The sequence below is a fragment of the Schistocerca serialis genome, chromosome 3 (genome assembly GCF_023864345.2).
Source record: "Schistocerca serialis cubense isolate TAMUIC-IGC-003099 chromosome 3, iqSchSeri2.2, whole genome shotgun sequence".
NCBI classification, from domain to species: Eukaryota; Metazoa; Arthropoda; class Insecta; order Orthoptera; family Acrididae; genus Schistocerca; species Schistocerca serialis.
Window position 1 is genome coordinate 85,321,500 of NC_064640.1, and position 22,310 is coordinate 85,343,809.

General features: G+C 38.2%; 1 protein-coding gene across 1 annotated transcript in view; it reads right to left on the reverse strand.

Moving 5' to 3' along the window:
* Positions 1 to 22,310, reverse strand: part of LOC126469748 (condensin complex subunit 2-like) — a 194,840-nt gene that overhangs the window by 81,586 nt on the left and 90,944 nt on the right. The window contains exon 5 of the mRNA XM_050096962.1: positions 19,587 to 19,833. Coding sequence (XP_049952919.1) covers positions 19,587 to 19,833 — 247 coding nt within the window. The remainder of the gene's footprint in view (positions 1 to 19,586; positions 19,834 to 22,310) is intronic.

A 22,310-nucleotide genomic window follows, 5' to 3' on the forward strand; every position in this document is an offset into this window, starting at 1 on the left:
CTTTATACATATGGTCAACAACGATGGCATCGTCTTCAATGAACAACTACAGTTATGAAAAAAAAGCTTCTTTAACACCTTTAAGACATTGCTATCAACTTCATGATGCTTTGGTTCTTGTTTTCATTCATATCTATATCAGAACCGTTGTTTCTCCTTTCCTTTAAGGACTCTGTAGTTGTTACCATTTGTACACCAGAAGCCGCTGCAAACCACATTCTGTTTTGTAAAGTTGATGTAAAGCATATTTCTCCCCTTTTTGCCTGTTGTAACAGCTTTATAAAAAAGTCCTACTACAGTACATTCCTTATTCTCAGCACATATCTGTAATTAATCATTTTACTCATTTTGCTACTTCCTGCAAGTCATTTTTATAAAGATTATTTTATTACTTTTGAATCTTTTATAAATCCTGTTTTTACACCACATACATTTATTCCGTTTAAAACATCTAAATATGTATCACAGTGAGGTATCATTGTAACAGTTACGTATTTCATACAGTGGAGCATTTATCATGCTACTAGCACCCATTAAGTGGTGCCCTCTATCCCATGTTTACCTGGTCTCTTAACTAGCTGTCAAACATTAAGTCCAATGTCTGCTCTTTTAACAAGCTGTTCTTGTAACAATCTTTATTGTTCCCATGGAGGATTCTATTTCATATTTTCTTCTGTTTGACTTGAGCTCCTTAGCTCATCACATATATTTACAATTTTAATGTCATGCAATTTATGTATGTACCAGTTTCATTACACCTTCTACTTGTAGATGTGGTCAAGTATTAAGTATTTTAGGCGATTTCCTTCTGAAGGAAATACCATTAGTGATATAGAAACTTGTTTAAGGGTTTTACATTAAACTTATGCACCTGTCAGCTGCAGCCCTTATACACTGGAAATTTATTTATAATTGCTGCTGTCAGCCATGTTTAAAATTGTGACCTATACGTTTCCGCATGAACTTCGATTTCCCTTATTTTATTATGATGATTGTTTCTCCCTATGTAGGTCGGCATCAACAAATATTTTTTTATTCGGAGGAGAAAGTTGGTGACAAACTTTATGAGACGATCCCGCCCCAGTGAAAAATTAACTTTGTTTTAATGATTTCCGCCCCAAATCTTGTGTCATGTCCATGACACTCTTCCGTATTTCTTCATAATACAAAATGTGCTGCCCTTATAACTTTCTCGATTTACTCCATTAAATTATCTGGTAAGGATCCTGTACCATGCAGCAGTACTCCAAAATAGGACAGACAAGCATACTGCATATAGTATCTCTAGTATATACTTTGTGTCTTCGAAGTGTTCTATCAATAAAACACAGTCTTTGGTTTGCTTTCCCCACAGCTCTTTCTGTGTGTTCTTTCCAATTTAAGTTGCTCATAATTGTAATTCCTAAGTATTTAGTTGAATTTAAGAACTTTAGATTTGATTGATTCTTCGTGTGACCGAAGTTTAATGGATTCCTTTTTGCACTCACGTGTATGACCTCACACTTCATTATTTAGGGTCAACTGCCAATTTTCACACCATACAGATGTCTTGTCTAAATCTTTCTGCAGTTGGTTTTTATATTCCGATGACTTTACTACACGATAAATAACAGTATCATCTGCGAACAACCTCACACACCTGCTCAGATTGTCTCCTAAACCATTTATATAGATAATGAACAGCTAACAGCCTATAATACTACCTTGGGGAACAGCAGAAATCAATTCTGTTTCACTCAATGACTTTCCATCAACTACTATGAACTGGGACCTCTCTCACAGGAAATCACGAATTCAGTTACATAACCAAGACAATATTCCATAAGCACTTAATTTCATTATAAGACACTTGTTATGTATGGTGTCAAAAGCATTCTGAAAATCTAGAAATACGGAATCAATTTGAAATCCTTGATAGCACTAAACATTGTGTGTTTAAGGAGCAAGTTGTGTTTCACAAGAATGATGTTTTCTAAATATGTGTTGACTGTGAGTCAATAAACCATTCCCTTCAAGGTAATTCAAAATGTTCAACACAACGTACATGCCAAAATCCTGCTCCATATCAACATTATTGACATGGGCCCGTAATACTACCGGTTACTCCTATTGTCTTTCTCAAATATTGGTGTGACCCCTGCAACTTTCCATTCTTCAGGAACAGATCTTTCGTTAAGTGAGTGGTTGTATATTATTAAGTATGGAGCTATTGCATCAGCATATACTGACGGGAACCTTATTGGTGTACAATCTGGACCAGAAGATTTGCTTTTATGAGGTGACTTAAGTTGCTTCACAACTCTACGGATACCCACTTCCAAGTTACTCATGTTGTCAGCTGTTCTCAATCTGAATTCAGGACTATTTACTTTGTCTTCTTTGGTGAAGGGATTTCGAAAGACTGCATTTAGTAACTCTGCTTTGGCAGCACTGTCATCGATAGTATTTCCATTGCTATTGCGCAGAGGCAATATTGATTATACCTTGCCATCAGCATACTTTACATATGGCCTGAATCTCTGTATTTTCTCCCAGGTTTAGAGACAAAATGTCATTGTGGAAGCTATCATAAGCATCTTTCATTGAAGTCGGCACTAAATTTCAAGCTTCTGTAAAAGATCGCAATCTTGGGGATTTTGTGTTCGTTTAAATTTAGCATTCTTTTTTCACTGCATCTGAAACAGTGTTTTCACCTGTTTGGTGTTCCTTGGGGAATCGGCTCCATCTTTAGTTAATTTATCTAGTATAAATCTCTCAATTTTTGTTTATTCTATTTCTTTAATTCAAGTTGCATCTGTTCTACATGTACATTGTTAACTTGGAAGGAGTGGAGATTGTCTCGCAAGAAGGGGCCAAGTGAATCTTTGTGTTTTTGAATAGACCTATTTTTCATTTATTTTTTTGTGAATTTGGGGATTTACAGTATTCAGTATCGTCAACCCTGTGCTCATTATCTCAATCTGTTTTGATGCTTGTTATTAGCTCAGGATTATTTGTTGTTAGGAGGCGAAGTGTGTTTTCACAGCTGTTTACTATCTGAATGGGTTCGTGAACTAATTGCTCGAAATGATTTTCAAGGAATGCGTTTAGCACAATTTTGGATGTTGTTTTATGCATACCTACTGATTTATTTATTTTTGTCAACATATCAAGAGTAAATATTAGTCAGCACCAGCTCTAATTGTGCGAGATGGTATGTGTTTGAAATTAGGCTCAAGTTTTCTTTGAATCTTTGAGCAATCTAATCATTTGAGTTGGGAAGCCGGTAAAAGGATCCAATTATTATTTTATTCCGGTTGCCAAATATGACCTCTACTCATACTAGCTCACAGGAACTATCCCCTTCAATTTCGCACCAAGATGAAATACTACTAACATTAATATTTATTTTACGTTGTTGTTGCCTTCTTTGGCCAAAATAAACAGGTACTCGTCTGCATTCAGCTTCTTTCTTCTTGTAGACAAATTAAACGGCTTGTCTGGAACCAAGGTACTATAAGGAACCTTAGCTAGTAGTCCTGTACTCTCCGCTATACTCCTCGTCTTCCAAGCGAAAATGTTTGCATCAGGGAAAGCTTCAAGGCCACCACAGTCTGCATGGTTTCTCCATACAACAGCCAAGGTCAACCATGTACCGCCTCCAAAAACAGCACTAACATCACATCTGAACTGCATTTTTAGGCCACGAAATACATCTGGACCACCAATAACCTGCTGCTTACTGAATTGCTCAGCAAGGTCAATGTCTATTGCTTTCAAAGACTTGTACACAGGAACACTGCACTGCCAACGGCGACAATAACCATGTTGCAAAGGCATTGCAGAGATACGTTAACACATATTTTGGCTTGGAAGACGTGGAGTATAGCGAAGTGTACAGGATTTCTAGCTAAGGTTCCCTATGGTACCTTGGTTCCAGACAAGCCGTTTAATTTGTCTACAAGAAGAAAGAAGCACCTGAATGCAGACGAGTACCTGTTTATTTGGGCCAAAGTAGGCAACAGCAGTTGTAAAATGAAGATTACTGGTGACTGTACGTTGTATTACAGACAGTACAAATTCCTTATCTCCTTTCCTAATTCCTTATCTTTCCCATCTGTATTTAGCCTATCCTTTCTGAACACCATTAGGTCCTTTGCAAAAATTTCAACTCAACTGGCTTTAGCCAACTTTCAGTGCCTATAATGTTTTCAGTATCAGTGCGTTCTATTAGCGTTTGGAGCTCTGGTACTTTTCCCAGCACAGCTACAACAATTTACAACTGTTATACCGATAGCTTCTAGTTCTTCTTTATACCTGTGTTTGACCTGCAACCTTTGAGACTGAAGCTTAAAATTGTGTTTCCCCAACACTGTCTTAACCCAAAAAGCTGCCCAGTTCACAGCACACAGCCCCCGCTACCCTCCTGAGTGTAATGGACTAAAGGTCCGCAATAGGTCCTGTCGATTATGCTGCAAATGGTAACCTTTGATTTCATCCCGAAAGCATGACTGGCAGCCTTTACCACTTCAGATAGCCACCCGAAACCAGAGAGAATCTCTTCCGATCCAAAGTGACATACAATTTTGGTACCAATGTGAGACACTACCTGCAGTTGGCAGCACCCTATGCTCTTCCTGGCAGCCGGAAGGATCCATACCCTGCTTGGAATGCACACTGGCTTTCTTCCACACCTTCGCAGCACCCCATGTCCCTACGGGGCCCCATAACATGCCTAACACTAGAGCTCCCATCTACCAATAATCCCATCCTCTGTGACTTCTTGGATCTTGCAGACTGAGATGTTACTTCTTAAACAGGAGAAGTGATTGCATCTGGCTGAGGGACACCGTCAGACACTGATACAGAGTGTATATGCAGACAAGGAAAACAAATTCTCAAATTTTCCCCAGACTTCATGGTTAAAAAATACACTTTCCCGTGTTAAATGACAGTATACTCTCCTCAGAACTATAAAACTTAACAATCCTTTGAATGCTTAACTCTTTGAAGGGCAGGCAATACTGTAACTAACCACATACATAGACGGTTTCAATGGGCGGTGGCCACTGTGGCTAACCACATAATATTTTCTCCCTTTACCTCTCAGGGGCCAGTAGTCTCTCTGCCAACCAGCTAATTGTTGCCTAAAATGCCACTAGATGGCAGTGCAGGTCTTCTGCGCCAATTTTTGCCACGTATTCAGAACAATAGTTGATACTTCTTCATTGTTTGCACTGTTCTTGGAAGCGGCGTCCGGTATTCTCTGTAGCTCTTATTTATATGACTATTTTTGGTAAGTAATTGCTTATATTTGTGTGTTGAACATATATAAGTCTACGTGTAATGTAACTTTAAATTGAAATAGAATTTTCCATGTTTTACAGACAAATTTCTGTGTAGTTAGTGCTGCTAACCACCGCCCTTCTGCTCCACCCAGTATATTTTATTCATCTCCATTGAATATGTCTAGCCGAAAAGGAATGACTGAGGACGAATGTTACCGAATTTATTTGAAGAAATACCTTCTAGTGACAGCAGTGTTGACAGCGATTGCAGTGATGGAAACGACCCCACATTCACGACAAGCTGTGAAAAATTCTAGTCTTGTGTGCAGTCGTGTGTATAGCAGTAGTGATTCTTGGGATGACAGTGAAATTGATGACGTCAGTGAAAATAATGTTTTACCATCTACTATTCCATCAACAGTCACGGTAAACTGGAGTCAAGAAACAAGTGTTGACCAAGTGCCATTATTTATTGGAGAAGGTGGTGTGATCACAGAAATAAAGAACAAAGTGAACTTAAAGCCAATTGACTTGTTTTGTGAATTTTTCGATGAAACACTAATAGAACACACAGTGTTCCAAACTAATGTGTACGCTACACAGGAAGGCAAAACTTTTGTGCCCACCAATGAAGTTGAAATTAAGACTTTTATTGGAATAAATCTTTATATGGGTACCACTAAAAAGCCTAGCTACAGAGATTACTGGAGCACCAATCCAGATCTTGGTGAAAGTTACATATCAAAGCTGTTGCCAGTAAAACGGTTTAGTTGACTACTGAGTAACTTGCACCTCAATGATAATTCGGTCGCTCCCGACAGAAATAGTCAGAATTATGATAAACTGTACAAACTACGTCCATTTCTAGACCATTTTAACAGGAAATTCCAGGATTGCTATAAACCACAACAAAATGGTTAAATTCAAAGGCAGATCATCTCTCAAACAATATATGAGGGACAAACCTATAAAAAGAGGGTACAAGTGTGGATGTTATGTGATCAGTCATCATACAACCTTAAATTTGATGTCTGTACAGGAAAAGCTTCACATTCTTCGGTAGTGGGGCTAGGATCGAAAGTGGTTCTAAATTTAGCCAGTGGTCTTCATGGAAAGGATCGTATTATATTCATGGACAATTATTTTACATCATATGATCTGTTCAACAACCTAAAATCCAATGGTGTGTACGCTTGTGGAACAATAAATCCCAGAAGGAAAAACATGCCAAAACTCAAGGAGGAAAAGGAACTGGAAAGAGGGGCATTCGATTACAAAATAAGCAATGATGGCATAGTAATCTATAGATGGAAAGATAACAGGGCAGTCAACTTGATTACAACATGTCATTCACCATCAGATGTGTTCACAGTAACTTGAAAAATGAAAGCTGGAACAATAACTAATATCACTTGTCCAATTGTTTTGAAAGACTAAAATTCTAGTATGAACTATGTAGATGATTTTGATCGACTAAAGTCAGACTATGCTATTGATAGAAAAAGCAAGAAATTGTGGATGAGATTGTTTTTTTTTTTTTTTTTTTCACTTTTTAGACTGCAGTGTGACAAACGCGTTCATTATGCACAATGAAATGGAAATGGAGCAGTTCTCTAATAAAGACTTCCGTCGAGAGGTGTACAAAATCTTGTTGGCTCCAAAAATAGTTTCAGTGGCAGCTAATTGTGCTCCTGTGTGCCACAGTAGTATAGCAACCCAGATCAAATCACACAAACCATACGTAGACGAAAGTATTCGCCACGAAAGCAGTATACATCAACCAATTCACTCATCATCTAGAAGATACGCAGTTTGCAGTTCAAAGAAAACTCTACTGCGAACAGTGTGGATGTGTTCAGTGTGTAAAGTACCTTTGTGTCTGAGAGCAGGCAAGAACTGTCTTTTACAGATACCACGAAAATTAAAAACTAGTTATTTCAAAGTTCATCCATCAAATATCGAATTTGTATACTGTAATGGGGTGATGGTTACCTATAGTGACCACATTTAATGTTAATATTTTGTTGTTATTTAAGTGAATTTTTACAAATTCAGTGTATAAAACATGTCAAAACAATAAAATAAATGTGTTACAAGTAAAAGAAATTTGAAATTTGCAAATAATTTTTCTTGCCCGACTAGGGTAAATTTTAGTGGTATTTACCTGTCCCGCAAAGAGTTAAAGTGTGTTTTTGCCGGCACTTTACGAGGGGAAAAAAGTTTTGGAAAGCTCTTAAAAGTGCAGCAACATGTACACTGCATATTATTGTACTATGATACACTGCATATTTTCATATTAGGAAACCATACATTCGAATTCCACCAAATACAGCATGTTGGTTTCCAAAGCATTGAAGTCAAGACTGCAATGCCTTTTGTAAGAATCATAATTCATGACACGTGATTTCGCATGCCGATGACAGCAGATCTTCAGAGCACAGGGCACGTGATGTAGTCAGCCGATAGCAACATCATTTTTAAGTAGTGCGAACACACAAATAGGAAAAATTAGTGGTTTAAATTAATATACATAGTGTAGCTTCAAGAGAAGCTAAGCTTTTACATGTAATATTGGTGGTTGCTTTTAAGTTACACTTTAAGATACAATACACAAATGTGGTCAGTAAAATTTAAAATAGGGACATAAATTTCTGGTCTTCTGTGTTCAAAATTATTCAAAGTAGCTGGTCCTCAAAATGTTAAGTTTTAAACGAGAGTCAAACGCTCTGTGATTTAACAAATTCATCGCACATTTCCACACGTAACATAAGTCACCTTGCGTAAAAGGAAATTTTGATTGAAAAGAATGCATTTCAAATCGACATTTGCAATATTGTCAGGAGACCTGTTAGAAATAGGCTCATTTCAGTAGTTGCCTTGCAAGAAAACAGGCGTTACTACACGCGCACAGCTACGACGACCTAGGAAGCCCATATGTTCAAATATATAAAGGATTATTAAATCTTAAATTACATCATAAAAGAAACAGGACATCAGAAAATACTCAAACAGCACTGAAATTTCGTAAACCCTACTAAAATGCATAATTCAGCTTGAAGTGCACATTTGTATTTCCAGATTCACAATGAAGTCGGTCCAACCTGATATGGGATGTAAATTTTCTTGGAGTGCCAGTACTGTATTATCTCGTGTTTGGTGCTTTATTATGGTATAATGCCATACATGCCAAAAGATGCAAACTTGCACTTGAAATTCAGAGAGTAGTTGGAACTAGTCAATACTGTGGAACGAAACGCTTTGTATCAAATAAACTGACTGCCTCAGTGGAAAATATTAATAAAAGGCAATTTTTTTAGCAAACTGACAAAAACTACTTCACTGTTCTGCAAGGTGATTAATGCTTGACTGGCAAAAACGTGGAAATAAAATAAAATCAGAAAACTGAATTTAATAATTTATTTTCGCCTTCCATAATTAGGTGAATGTATTTTAATTCACTTGATAGTTCCCAGTCACAGAAATCTCTTTTGTTTTCATTTGACATGGGAGCTGTAAACAGAGGAAACAGCAAAATCACTAAATGTAAACATAGGCCACGTGGAGACTGCACCCCTCCCCGCAAAAACTCAGACTGCTCTGCACATGTGCGAATCTGGCAGCTTGGGGGTGCCAGAAGCGGGAGACAATACTGCTTGTATGCGACTACTGCACAGGCATATGAGCCCATTGGCAACTGCTCAGACTTACCTAATGTAAACAGTTGTGGTGTCACACTCACCGGAAGCAGTTTGATGTCACAAAGTATTGCATAGTCTTCGTCCTATGGCCTTCGACACATTTTGCTGCTGGCAGGCACTTGTGTGTGCACAGTGGTTCCTCCCTCCCCAAATAGCAGAACTCCTTTACTATTTTTGTCGCACTTCCTAATCTAATTCCCTCAGCATCACCCGATTTAATTCGACTACATTCCATTATCTTAGTTTTGCTTTTGTTGATGTTCATCTTATATCCTCCTTTCAAGACACTGTCCATTCAGTTTAAGTGCTCTTCGAGGTCCTTTGCTGTCTCTGACAGAATTACAATGTCATCGGCGAACCTCAATGTATTTATTTATTCTCCATGGATTTTAATACATATACCGAATTTTTCTTTGTTTCCTTTACTGCTTGCTCAATATACAGATTGAATAACATTGGGGAGAGGCTACAACCCTGTCTCACTCCCTTCCCAACCATTGCTTCCCTTTCGTGCCCCTCGACTCTTATTACTGCCATCTGGTTTCTGTACAAATTGTAAATAGCCTTTTGTTCCCTGTATTTTACCCCTGCCACCTTTAGAATTTGACAGGTAGTATTCCAGTCAACGTTGTCAAAAGCTTTCTCCAAGTTTACAAATGCTAGAAAGGTAGGTTTGCCTTTCCTTAATCTAGCTTCTAAGATAATTCGTAGGGTCAGTATTGCCTCACGTGTTCCAATATGTCTACGGAATCCAAACTGATCTTCCCCGAGGTCGTCTTCTACCAGTTTTTCCATTCGTCTGTAAAGAATTCACGTTAGTATTTTGCAGCTGTGACTTATTAAACTGATAGTTCGGTAATTTTCACATCTGTCAACACCTGCTTTCTTTGGGATTGGAATTATTATATTCTTCTTGAAATCTGAGGGTATTTCACCTGTCTCGTACATTTTGCTCACCAGATGGTAGAGTTTTGTCAGGACTGGCTCTAATAATAATAATAATAATAATAATATCATCATCATCATCATCAATCCATCCATCCATCCTCATTAAGGTCGGGGAGGAAGGCAATGGCAAACCACCTTCGCTAGGACCTTGCCTAGTCAGTGGTGTGGGTATCTTGCATCGTCCCCTACGCTCCTCTGAGTACAGGACATCATCATCATTGTGACATGACATTTATGTCAAGATATCCACTCTCAGAGTCACATAAAGTTCTACCAATACACCCAATGATGACCCAGAGACACTAGATTGACATCAATAATACTTCTCTGTTATGTGTACATGCCCAGTTTTGACCACTGGGGACGTCTATTGACTTTCGTAGTGGTAATGGGTTCTGAGACATGGCAGAGGCCACATGTGATAGGTTTACACTGCTACATATGTCCCACGAATATAGGCTGCTTCAAATATTGAGGATCCCTCAAAAATGCATCACTGTTGGGACGATTTGTATATTTGACAGGTAGCAACATAACAGCAGTTGATATTGCCACAGTGTTTAAATATGAAACCTAGCTGCAAGTTGCAAAGCTCTATCATGGCATAGCAATTGGAGTGGCAAATCTTGATAAGGAATAACTGATGTGTCAGTTTGTATTCTGCCACTTCTAAAACTTTTTTGCCCTTTGCTTCATACAAGATTCTGGCATCTTATTAATTTAAGAAAATTAGTATTTGATGTTATGAACATATAAGAGTCTTAACTGTCAATAATTTACAAATTAAGTATGAACCACACAAATGACAGTAAATGTTCCAAATATGTTTGTTGATCATCTAGTAAAATGAAGTAAGTGCCACTCAGAGTAAAAAAGCATAAAACAGAACGGTAGACCTGAAAGAGGATTAAAACTTACCTTAGTCTCAGCCGTCTACAAAGTATAAACAAAAATTTACAAGCTCATTATTTCAGGCGATTTCTTTCTCAACTAAATAAATAAACAAGAACATCTTATACGTATGCAGACGTAATGTATTTTGGTTGGTACTGGTACATCAATCTGCTGCTATTTTTCTTGTTGTTTCAGTCACTTCCAGAAGCACAAAGGAAGTAATTTGTTCTCCTCATAGTGTATTGCAACTTTTCGCACAAATTAGAACATACTTTACTCAACCACCACACTTTTGCCAGTGGGGAAGCTTATTTTTAAATACTTTTCATAATACATAATTACGGTACATAAATGAGTATGAATTTCGCAGGTTCTCACTTTCGAGGAAAGGAAAGGCAAGAATAGTTTCCAAAATGGCAATGAATGTACAACTGAAGATATGAGTTGCTGCTTTTAATTTGTGAGCAAGAATGACTACCACAGTCACAACAATAACCCATATTTACAATCTTTTTATGGTTTCAGAAGAGTGATACAGTAATACTACATTTATTATTCTGGTGTACAAACCATGTACAATTTCATATATGTAACTAGACAAAACTACATTATGTATATTGTCCTCGACTGAATAAACAGCTCAATTGAAATGAAGTCAACAGACAGATAAAATTGAATTGATGAGGGCAGCCAATAAATCAATTTCCATTTATTAATACTTATGAGGCGCACACAACGACTGGATATTTGCAGACCATTTCTGAAAAGAACGTGCCAGTAACTTTGTCATCCACAAATTGCTTTCATGCTCACAGATAATCAGGTAATGAAAACAGCAACCAGCCACATTATTTCAGATCATTAATCTGCTATTTCAAAAATGTTGTCTACATGGCATCACATATCAACACAATGATGGTGCCAACTCCTAAGTGAAAGCCTGAGACTGCAGGCTCCCCACAGTAATAACTCTGCACAAACAATATAAAAGACCACTCACGGAAGGCTCAACACGCTCAGGCTAAATACAACCATGAAAATCAATGAACATCCCCAGGCGTCTAAACTGAACATGTACATGACATAGGGACAACTTGGCTAAGTAGACACAAGGCAGCGTGTATACGTGGACAAGAGGGGGGGGGGGGGGGGGGGGGATTTTTCCTGGACTTCCCGGTTAAAATCCACTTTCGCCCAGGTGAAAATACAGTTTTTCCATGTTAAGTGACAGTATACTTTGCCTCGGAACTGTAAAACCTATCAACACTTTGAATCGATTTAAACACCAGGAAAAATTTCCTGGCACTTTAGGAAACTGAACTCCGGGGAGGGGGGCACACAATTTACAAAGATCTTTGACGTGCAGCAACATTTAAGAGATTCATCGTACATCCTCGCACATAGTTAATCTCGTGTGAAAGGAAATTTACTTTGAATGTAACACTTTTCAAACCACCATTCGCTAAATGTTCCTGCAAACTGTTAGAAATAGCTTCGCTTCAGCAGTTGCCAGAGAGTGCCAGATACCAGACTCTACCACACTTGCACAATTACGATGACGTAGGAAGCCCGTATGTTTGTATGTGTAAAACATTAAAAGTTCTTACGTTATGTCATAAGAGAAACAAGATATAGAGAATACTCTAAGAGCATTGGAATTTTGCGGACCATAATTCAGCTTAAAGCGCACATTCGCATTTCCAGATTCACAATGAAGTACGCCTTGACCTGATATTCGGCTTTTCAGTGTGGTTTTGGAGATGTAAATTTTTTTGGAATACCACTCCTGTATTATCTTACGTTTGGCTCTCTGTTATGGTATAATGCCATACACGTTAAAAGATGAAACCGTTCACCTGAAATGCAGCGAACAGTTGAAACTGACCAATAATGCAGAATTAAACATTTTGTTTCAAATAAATTAACTGCCTCAGCAGAGAAGATTAATAGAATCCAAATTTCTTTAGCAAACTGGCAAAGATAACTTCACTGTTCTGCATGGCGATTAATGCATGAATGTCAGAAAGGTGGAAATCAAATAAGATCTGAAACTAATAACATATTTTAGCCTCCTGTAACTATGTGAATGTATTTTAATTCACTTGATAGCTCCTGGCCCCAGAAATCAGTTTTGTTTTCGTTTGACACGAGAGCAGTAAACGAAGAGGAAACAGCAAAATCACTAAACGTAAACACGGGTCACGTGGAGACTACCCAACTCCCCACTACAGCTCACAACAGACTACTCTGCGCATCAGACCTGGATCTACGATATTTCCGAACCTCACAATACTAGATAGTGGCAACGCCATCCTACCCCTGCCCCCTCCCCACGCCCTTGAGATTGGACTAAAAAAAAGTTTTCAAAAATATGTGCATTCTGCTGCACACATATTTCTGAAGAGTCTGATACAGAAAACACACACATTCAAGGAAATGTAAGACATGTTATTTGGTCTGAAGTATAATAAAGTGCAGTGCCATGCCTCTTCACGCAGCATTCTTATATCGCACGCCCCTGTATTTCGCTCTATGGAATTCACATGTGTATATTTTGTAATGGATGCCATCTAACTATATTCAGGACAGCGGAAATTAAAATGTCCTTTGATGCCTCTCCTGCTCCCAGTTGGCAGGTTTGACATCCTGCCCCTCTTTTTAAAAAAGCTCTCAATTAAAGTGGATGGGATTATTTGCAACCAAGAGAACAAGAACTCTTCTGAAAATCTGCACTCTTTATTGCCTATTAGCTAATAACTTGCTGTTTTGTGTGGCATAAAATTAAATATAGGATACATAAAAAGCCAGTAAAGACAAGAGACAAGCAAGACAGTACACATTTCTTCACTCCTTAGGTCATAGCATTCATTCTCTCTCTCTCTCTCTCTCTCTCTCTCTCTCTCTCTCTCTAATATTGCAACAGCTTTACATGCCATCCTTTCCTTTCTGTGAAAGAATCTACTCTCTCGTCAAAGTCAGTCAAACATTTTGCTACTTGAAAAATCGAAATGTCATTGTCTGAAACTAAAAAGGTGTTAATACAAACAGTACCCAAGACTGGTATGATTTCTCGATCTGATTGAGTCAATTTTGTCACTGTCTACCAGATGAAACGAAATTAGCCTGCCTAATACTGCAGCAATTTTAACACACACCAAATAAACAAGACTGTTATGGCACAAATGGTCATTTTTATAGCACAACAAAATATAATTCACGAAGTACCAATAGCAAATAAGTATTAGGCCAACTACAAGCAAAAAGGTTTATGGCAGGAAATAGTTTCAAATTTTATTCATACGCTCCAGCTCCTCAAGTATGAGTGTGAAAAGTAGTAGTACAAAGTTTTTATATAAATTTGGAATCATCATATTCTTCGATACTTTGTGCGATGTCCGCATTTCTCCTCCTTCCTCGTTCTAACAAACAATCTTGTTATCACTAATTCTGTAACTATTCCCGCCAGTTGCAAAACTTATTCTCTGGTTAACTTCACTATCCCTGTCACAATCACCGGTTTAGTTATCCCGCGTTTATTCTCCAGTTAGGCATTATTACGTGTTCGTGCAACACTATTTCCGCACTGCTCCCAGAACTTCAGCGCCTGCTAGATGGGGACTCCACAACTGCCCCTTACTAGTGTAGTGATCTGGCCTAAAATTTTCTATCAAAATATCATTTTCTTGGATACACTGAGAAGGTAATACATAATCTTTCTTACCTGTTATTCCTGTTTATCATTTATTTCCACTCTTGTAATCTTAATCTATGGATTTCAATAGTAATTATAACAAAGCTGATCATGCGCAAACTCAGTCAACCACATAAACAAACAGCGACTGGCATTCACCCATTCGCTTTATTCTGCTCAGTACGCGTAGCCCCATCCCCTCTTGTCTGCAGGAAAGTTTATTTCCAGATGCGACCGGAATTCCCCTGGCAGTGACATTATGGCAGTGACATTATATACACTATGCAGGCATTCAAAAATCAACTTATGATTTATTCAGAAATCAACTTAGAATGTGTCCGAAAGTGTTAAAAAACCAACAAGGATGCATTTCAAAATAATATGAATAATCAAAAGCCCAACGTGTGTTAGATGCTAGGTGCTTTCTGAAATTAGGTTCCCCCCCCTCCACACAAGAATATGAATTTGCTGACCACCACCACCACCACCACCACCACCACCACCACGGTTTGTAAAATTCAAACACTCAAGGAAAATTACGCGTCTTAATCATGGATCTTTCCCCCGTCCACTTGTATAGAATCAGCGTATCGGAGACACCCTGTTGTCAATGTGATGACGTCACAGTTGATGATGTAAATCACATTCTATTTCAGTACAAGCAGTATGAGAAAGGATTAATCGACTTTTTAAGGAATTTTCATGACAGTCACTGTCTAACATTATGTATTATGCCAGTTCTTGGAAATACAACCACAAGTACACACACTATGTGATCAAAAGTATCCAGACACACCCAGAAACATATGTTTTTCATATTAGGTGCACTGTGCTGCCATCTACTGCCAGGTACTCCATATCAGCAACCTCAGTACTCGGTAGACATTGTGAGAGAGCAGAATGGGTCGCTTCACAGAATTCACGGACTTCGAATGTGGTCAGGTGATTGGGTGGCAGTTGCGTCATATGTCTGTACGAGAGATTTCCACAATTCTAAGCATCTCTAAGTCCATTGTTTCCGATGTGACAGTGAAGTAGAAACGTGAAGGGACACGTACGGCACAAAAGTGTACAGGCCAACCTCGTCTGTTGACTGACCGAGACCGCCGACAGTTGAAGAGGGTCATAATGTATAATAGGCAGACATCTATCCAGACCATCACACAGGACTTCCAAACTGCATCAGGATCCACTGCAAGTACTATGACAGTTAGGCGGGAGGTGACAAAACTTTGATGTCGTGGTCGGGCAGCTGCTCATAGGCCACACTTTAACGCCGGTAAATGCCAAACGACACCTCGCTTGGCGTAAGGAGCGTAAACAATAGATGACTGAACAATGAAAAAACATTGTGTGGAATGACAAATCACAGTACACAATGTGGCGATCCAATGGCAGAATGTGGGTATGGCGAATGCCCGGTGAACTTCATCTGCCAGTTTGTGTAGTGCCAACAGTAAAATTCGGAGGCGGTGGTGTTATGGTGTGGTCGTGTTTTTCATGGAGGGGGCTTGCACCCCTTAAGAGCAATTTGGGGATGGCGATTGCATCTTTCAACATGATCGAGCACCTGTTCATAATCCACGGCCTGTGGCAGAGTGGTTACATGACAATAACATCCCTGTAATAGACTGGCCTGCACAGAGTCCTGACCTGAATCCTATAGAACACCTTTGGGATGTTTTGGAACACAGACTTCATGCCAGTCCTCACTGACTGACACTGATACCTCTTTTCAGTGTAGCACTCCGTGAAGAATACAATGTGTTTCCCCAAAAAACCTCCCAGCACCTGATTGAACATATGCCTGCGAGAGTGGAACCTATCATCTAGGCTACGGGTTGGCCAACACCATATTAATTCCAGAATTACCAATGGAGGGTGCCGCGATCTTTTAAGTCATTTTCTGCCAGGCGTCCGGATACTTTTGATCGCATAGTGTATTTTGTTTAAATTGAATAAAAAGCTTACTTAAAATCTGTTAAACCTTAGGGCAAAGTGCCAAATCATACTCAATGCTCCAGTCTAAAATTTCATTCACAACTTTCAATTGGTTATTGTGCAGTAACTACTTTTACTGCCAGCTTTTTCCTTTACTTGATTAAAATCCAACTTTTTGTCTACGTTGTTCATGGTAACTATACTGCATATTTTGTATATTAAGAAGGAGGAGGTTGATAGGTATTTTGTTTATGTCTCTTCTGTCTCTGATGATGATGATGATGATGATGATGATGATGACAAGCAAGTAGTAGTAGTAGTAGTAGTAGTAGTAGTAGAGCAGTGTCCCAGTTTCTAAGAACTGTTCTTTCATAGACAATCTGTAAATAGTTTTTCTGGTCCTTTAGTATAATTTTTCTTTCACCTTTAATAATTTCTACTGAACTGAAAGATCATTTATCTCCCAGTGGCTTTGCCTTCTTCAATATGTCAAATGGCTTTTTACACCTTGTCTGGAATAACATTTCCATTTTTAATTATCTTTATTTCTGATCAGCACAAAAATTGACAGTAATCTATGAATGCTTGCCCACTTTTGTCTTTGCTTTACGATTTATTTAGTTCAACATATTCTATCGGAAGACTACTATTGTTAGTTTGAAACTCAAGCCTTCTCGTAAAAAGTTTCCTCATTCCACATTTTTTTGCCCTCATCAAACATGCTAACATCTTCCGCTCCTTACATGAATATTTTCTTCAAATAATCACTGTTTTTATCTGTCACCCAATATTCTTCATTTTACAAGATGTTGAGCTTTTTACTTATTTGATTTGGTATACCTTCCTAACATTAAGTAGATTTAGGTAACTACGACTTCATATTTCCTGCTGAAGGTATTCTCATCATTAACTTTTGGCTTATTTTTACTCTGGATCTTGTTAGTCTATGCTTTGAAGTCCATCACATCCTGTGCAATTTCCTTGTTGTTTAATAAAACACTGTCAGTTTCAATTTTAATTTCACGTCTTGCTAGAGAAGTCTATCTTCTATTCGTTTTTTAATGAAAAATCTGCCTTAAGAACACAGATTCTACTAACATATGACCTCTCTTCATTTCTAGTATAATATCCAACGTTTTCCCACAAAAGAAGTGTTTGTTAGTCATTGTCTCATTTTTGCATTTAAATCCCCTATTCAAATCCAGTAATAGCATTTGCTGTCACCTGAAAATTTCTGCAATTCTTTTCGTATGTCTTCTACCTCTTCATTAGAGTATTAGCATATTTATGCACGACTTAAATGATCTCAATGGCATTCAATTTCTTCGTTTTTAAAGCAAGTATTGCTATTCTGCAATGTTGCTGTAATGTATAGGTGAAAGATCATTTCAAGTGTTTTTAAGAAATTCTTTAATATCCACAGCCAGTTACATTCAATGAACCAGGTGACAGGTCTCTATGACCTTCCCAAGTGCGTTGGTGCACAAGAAAATAGTTTCAGCAGCATATGGTTTTGTTCCAAACCTAATGATTGATTAATAGTGTGTAGAAGTGCTACTGCAGCATAGTGAGGATGAGACAAGCTGAAGTGAGCCAGCTGTACATTTCATCCGTTCACAATCAAGTGACAACACTTTGTTCTCATATATGTAGCAGGAAACTAAGGTGGACTGGAGCGTTTTAGGACATTGACTTACTATAATATTTGCTTTAAAGGTTGTTGAGTAGCCCATCCATATTTGTTCCCCACAAAGTGACATATTTAAATTGTTCCTTTATTGGTATTGACAGTTGAACATCATGAGCTACTGGACTGGATACTGGGATCTATCCTGGTTTGTCCCAATAAGCCTCACAAAGATGTAATTATAGAATCTCTCTGTAGTTTTCAAGTCATCATAGATACAAACTGAGATATAAAGAAACCCAAAACACCAATCACTGAGTGCTTGTATGTACCATAAAATAACTGTAATGTTTCCTCAACCTTCACCTTTCTTCATATACCTTACTGAGAAAATGTGTAACAATCCATCTCCAGCATCTCATACATAAATTGTAATTATGAAACTGTGTCAAAATAAATCCATTGGCATTTAATTAAACACAACATAACCAGTCATTAAACTTTCATTTTTCAGATGAGACAAGTCTAGAGGCTTTTCTCCATCATAAGGTGAGAGTTCCTGTGTTTAGTGCAGCAGCATTGCTTATGGGAAACTATGTATGTCTAAATATCTGGAATGTTTTCATTTTATCACTTTGATAGCAAAAAGCATATTATAGTTCATCACTGACTGCTGAGCTAAACCCCAGAATTTTAACCTCATAATGAAGTAAAAGCTCCGAAAAATGTTAAAACTGAATATGTTCAGTTTAGTGACTGGTTACTTTGTGTTTACTTATTTATATTTGAGATGGAGAGTCATTGAAGCAGCCAATAAAACATGGATATGTCTAAAGATCCATTGAATTTTCACACCACAGTCTACAAGATTACGACTTACAGAATCTCATTCATTCTACTACTGTGTGTTATCTTTTAAATTCCAGTGGTAATTAAAATAAAAAAGTAAGGGAAAATATAGAAGGAACTGAGAAACAGAATCTGCCGATACAACCACATTTTCTTTCTGGGCAGCCGAACTAAAAGTACCATGTTTCCATCTGAGAGGCTGTAGAATAAGCACAGCATTTTGAGTATATCATGTTGTGTACTTGATAAAATCTTTTTCTCGGCTAGAAAATAAATAATTTTATATCAATACCTGCAGATTTTGATGGCTGGCGGTAGAACTGGTAGTAAGCAGAAATAAATGAACTCTACTTAGCAAGATGATGTGTTTCTCAAATTAACTACCAAATTCCCAAAAAAGTGGGACTCTGACTTTAGTTGAACTGCCTTAACAACCGAAAATGTTATCTACGGTTATTCTTCTTGCCCAATTAATAAATACAGTAATTTATATGCATACAGCAAATAAACTAAAATTTGCTTGAAGGAAAACAATGACAGGTACACCACACTAGATAAAGTACATTAAGGCAAGGCTACTCTTATGTATTAGTCTATTGTTAAGACTAAACAATCCTAAAGATATGCTTAAAAATTGGTTCAAATTTGCTTTTTAACTAAGTTGTCTGAACCTGATAATGTTGGGACGTCAGCAAGTTGATCCTCCATGCCTACACCAGAAGAACCAAGGGCAGGTTCAGAGCACAGAAATTGCAGTTTTTGTGTATCTCCAACTACTGAAATCCTTGGCATGAGATTGACACAGCCCGGACGGCAATCACTAAACTTGGTATTCATGAATAGTAATGAGGGATGCAGTTTATAATTTTGCTGTAAAGGAGCATTTAAGGACTCTGGTTCCGTTATGATTTTTCTCACCTGTAATGAAGATAAAAGATTTGTGTGCAATGTAATTCAGAACAAAACTGTAATGAGACATTATACAAATTTATTAGCTTTTATAAGCAATTTTCTTTTTTCACTGAGAAAGTGTGCTGTGGTTTTAACATTGACTCAAGAGGTCAAATTATTCACCCACTGAACATTCAAATAGTTAAAACTAAACTAATCAGACATTTAAACTAATTAAGTAGATAGTTTTATCAAGTCAAGAAACTGACTTGTCTTCACAGCGTTATAGAGTAATGGACTATCCAAATAAGCTACTTTTTGTTTATAATTCATATCCTCAAATATAATCAATGTGGATTTATTGTGTTATATGTGCACACTTTGGCTATGAAGAGATAACATGTATGTTGTAAGTAATTTAATATACTTCCTAGACCGCTTACTGTACTGATGTGAAATTTTTAGATACCTCAGTCAACATTATTTTAAAGAAAGCTTGGAATTGGCATGTTTGCAGCTGCAAATGTTACCAGTTGTTTAACAATTCCATACATTTGAATTCTTACAGGGTGTTTCAAAAATGACCGGTATATTTGAAACGGCAATAAAAACTAAACGAGCAGCGATAGAAATACACCGTTTGTTGCAATATGCTTGGGACAACAGTACATTTTCAGGCGGAGTAACTTTCGAAATTACAGTAGTTACAATTTTCAACAACAGATGGCGCCGCAAGTGATGTGAACGATATAGAAGACAACGCAGTCTGTGGGTGCGCCATTCTGTACGTCGTCTTTCTGCTGTAAGCGTGTGCTGTTCACAACGTGCAAGTGTGCTGTAGACAACATGGTTTATTCCTTAGAACAGAGGATTTTTCTGGTGTTGGAATTCCACCGCCTAGAACACAGTGTTGTTGCAACACGACGAAGTTTTCAACGGAGGTTTAATGTAACCAAAGGACCGAAAAGCGATACAATAAAGGATCTGTTTGAAAAATTTCAACGGACTGGGAACGTGACAGATGAACGTGCTGGAAAGGTAGGGCGACCGCGTACGGCAACCACAGAGGGCAACGCGCAGCTAGTGCAGCAGGTGATCCAACAGCGGCCTCGGGTTTCCGTTCGCCGTGTTGCAGTTGCGGTCCAAATGACGCCAACGTCCGCGTATCGTCTCATGCGCCAGAGTTTACACCTCTATCCATACAAAATTCAAACGCGGCAACCCCTCAGCGCCGCTACCATTGCTGCACGAGAGACATTCGCTAATGATATAGTGCACAGGATTGATGACGGCGATATGCATGTGGGCAGCATTTGGTTTACTGACAAAGCTTATTTTTACCTGGACGGCTTCGTCAATAAACAGAACTGGCGCATATGGGGAACCGAAAAGCCCCATGTTGCAGTCCCATCATCCCTGCATCCTCAAAAAGTACTGGTCTGGGTCGCCATTTCTTCCAAAGGAATCATTGGCCCATTTTTCAGATCCGAAACGATTACTGCATCACGCTATCTGGACATTCTTCGTGAATTTGTGGCTGTACAAACTGCCTTAGACGACACTGCGAACACCTCGTGGTTTATGCAAGATGGTGCCCGGTCACATCGCACGGCCGACGTCTTTAATTTCCTGAATGAATATTTCGATGATCGTGTGATTGCTTTGGGCTATCCGAAACATACAGGAGGCGGCGTGGATTGGCCTCCCTATTCGCCAGACATGAACCCCTGTGACTTCTTTCTGTGGGGACACTTGAAAGACCAGGTGTACCGCCAGAATCCAGAAACAATTGAACAGCTGAAGCAGTACATCTCATCTGCATGTGAAGCCATTCCGCCAGACACGTTGTCAAAGGTTTTGGGTAATTTCATTCAGAGACTACGCCATATTATTGCTACGCATGGTGGATATGTGGATAATATCGTACTATAAAGTTTCCCAGACCACAGCGCCATCTGTTGTTGAAAATTGTAACTACTGTAATTTCGAAAGTTTGTCTGCCTGAAAATGTGCTGTTGTCCTAAGCATATTGCAACAAACGGTGTATTTCTATCGCTGCTCGTTTGGTTTTTATTGCCGTTTCAAATATACCGGTCATTTTTGAAACACCCTGTAGATTTGCAATAAAAATGTTTTAGAAATGTGAAAGCATTATTCGAGTCACAGAAAAAGAAAAATTTTCTTAGAGCATAGCATAGGATGCACACTATTACCAGCACTGCTCACCACTACTAATAAAAAAGATTAGCATATCTTTATTCCCCACCCCACCCACACAAAGGAAAAAAATGTTTTCCAGTCCATGAACAGTGTGGAGTGCAGGTCAATCTTTCATACTATATCAAAATAGGGGCAATTTTAAAAAATAATTCACCACTGAGTAACAAAGGATCAGCTCTGATGTTCAAAATTTTATAGATTACGAATCTTTTGAGGTAAGGAACCAATGATTAGAAATGACTATTTCAGGCAGTACGATATGTTTGTGGCACTTCTTTCAAAGA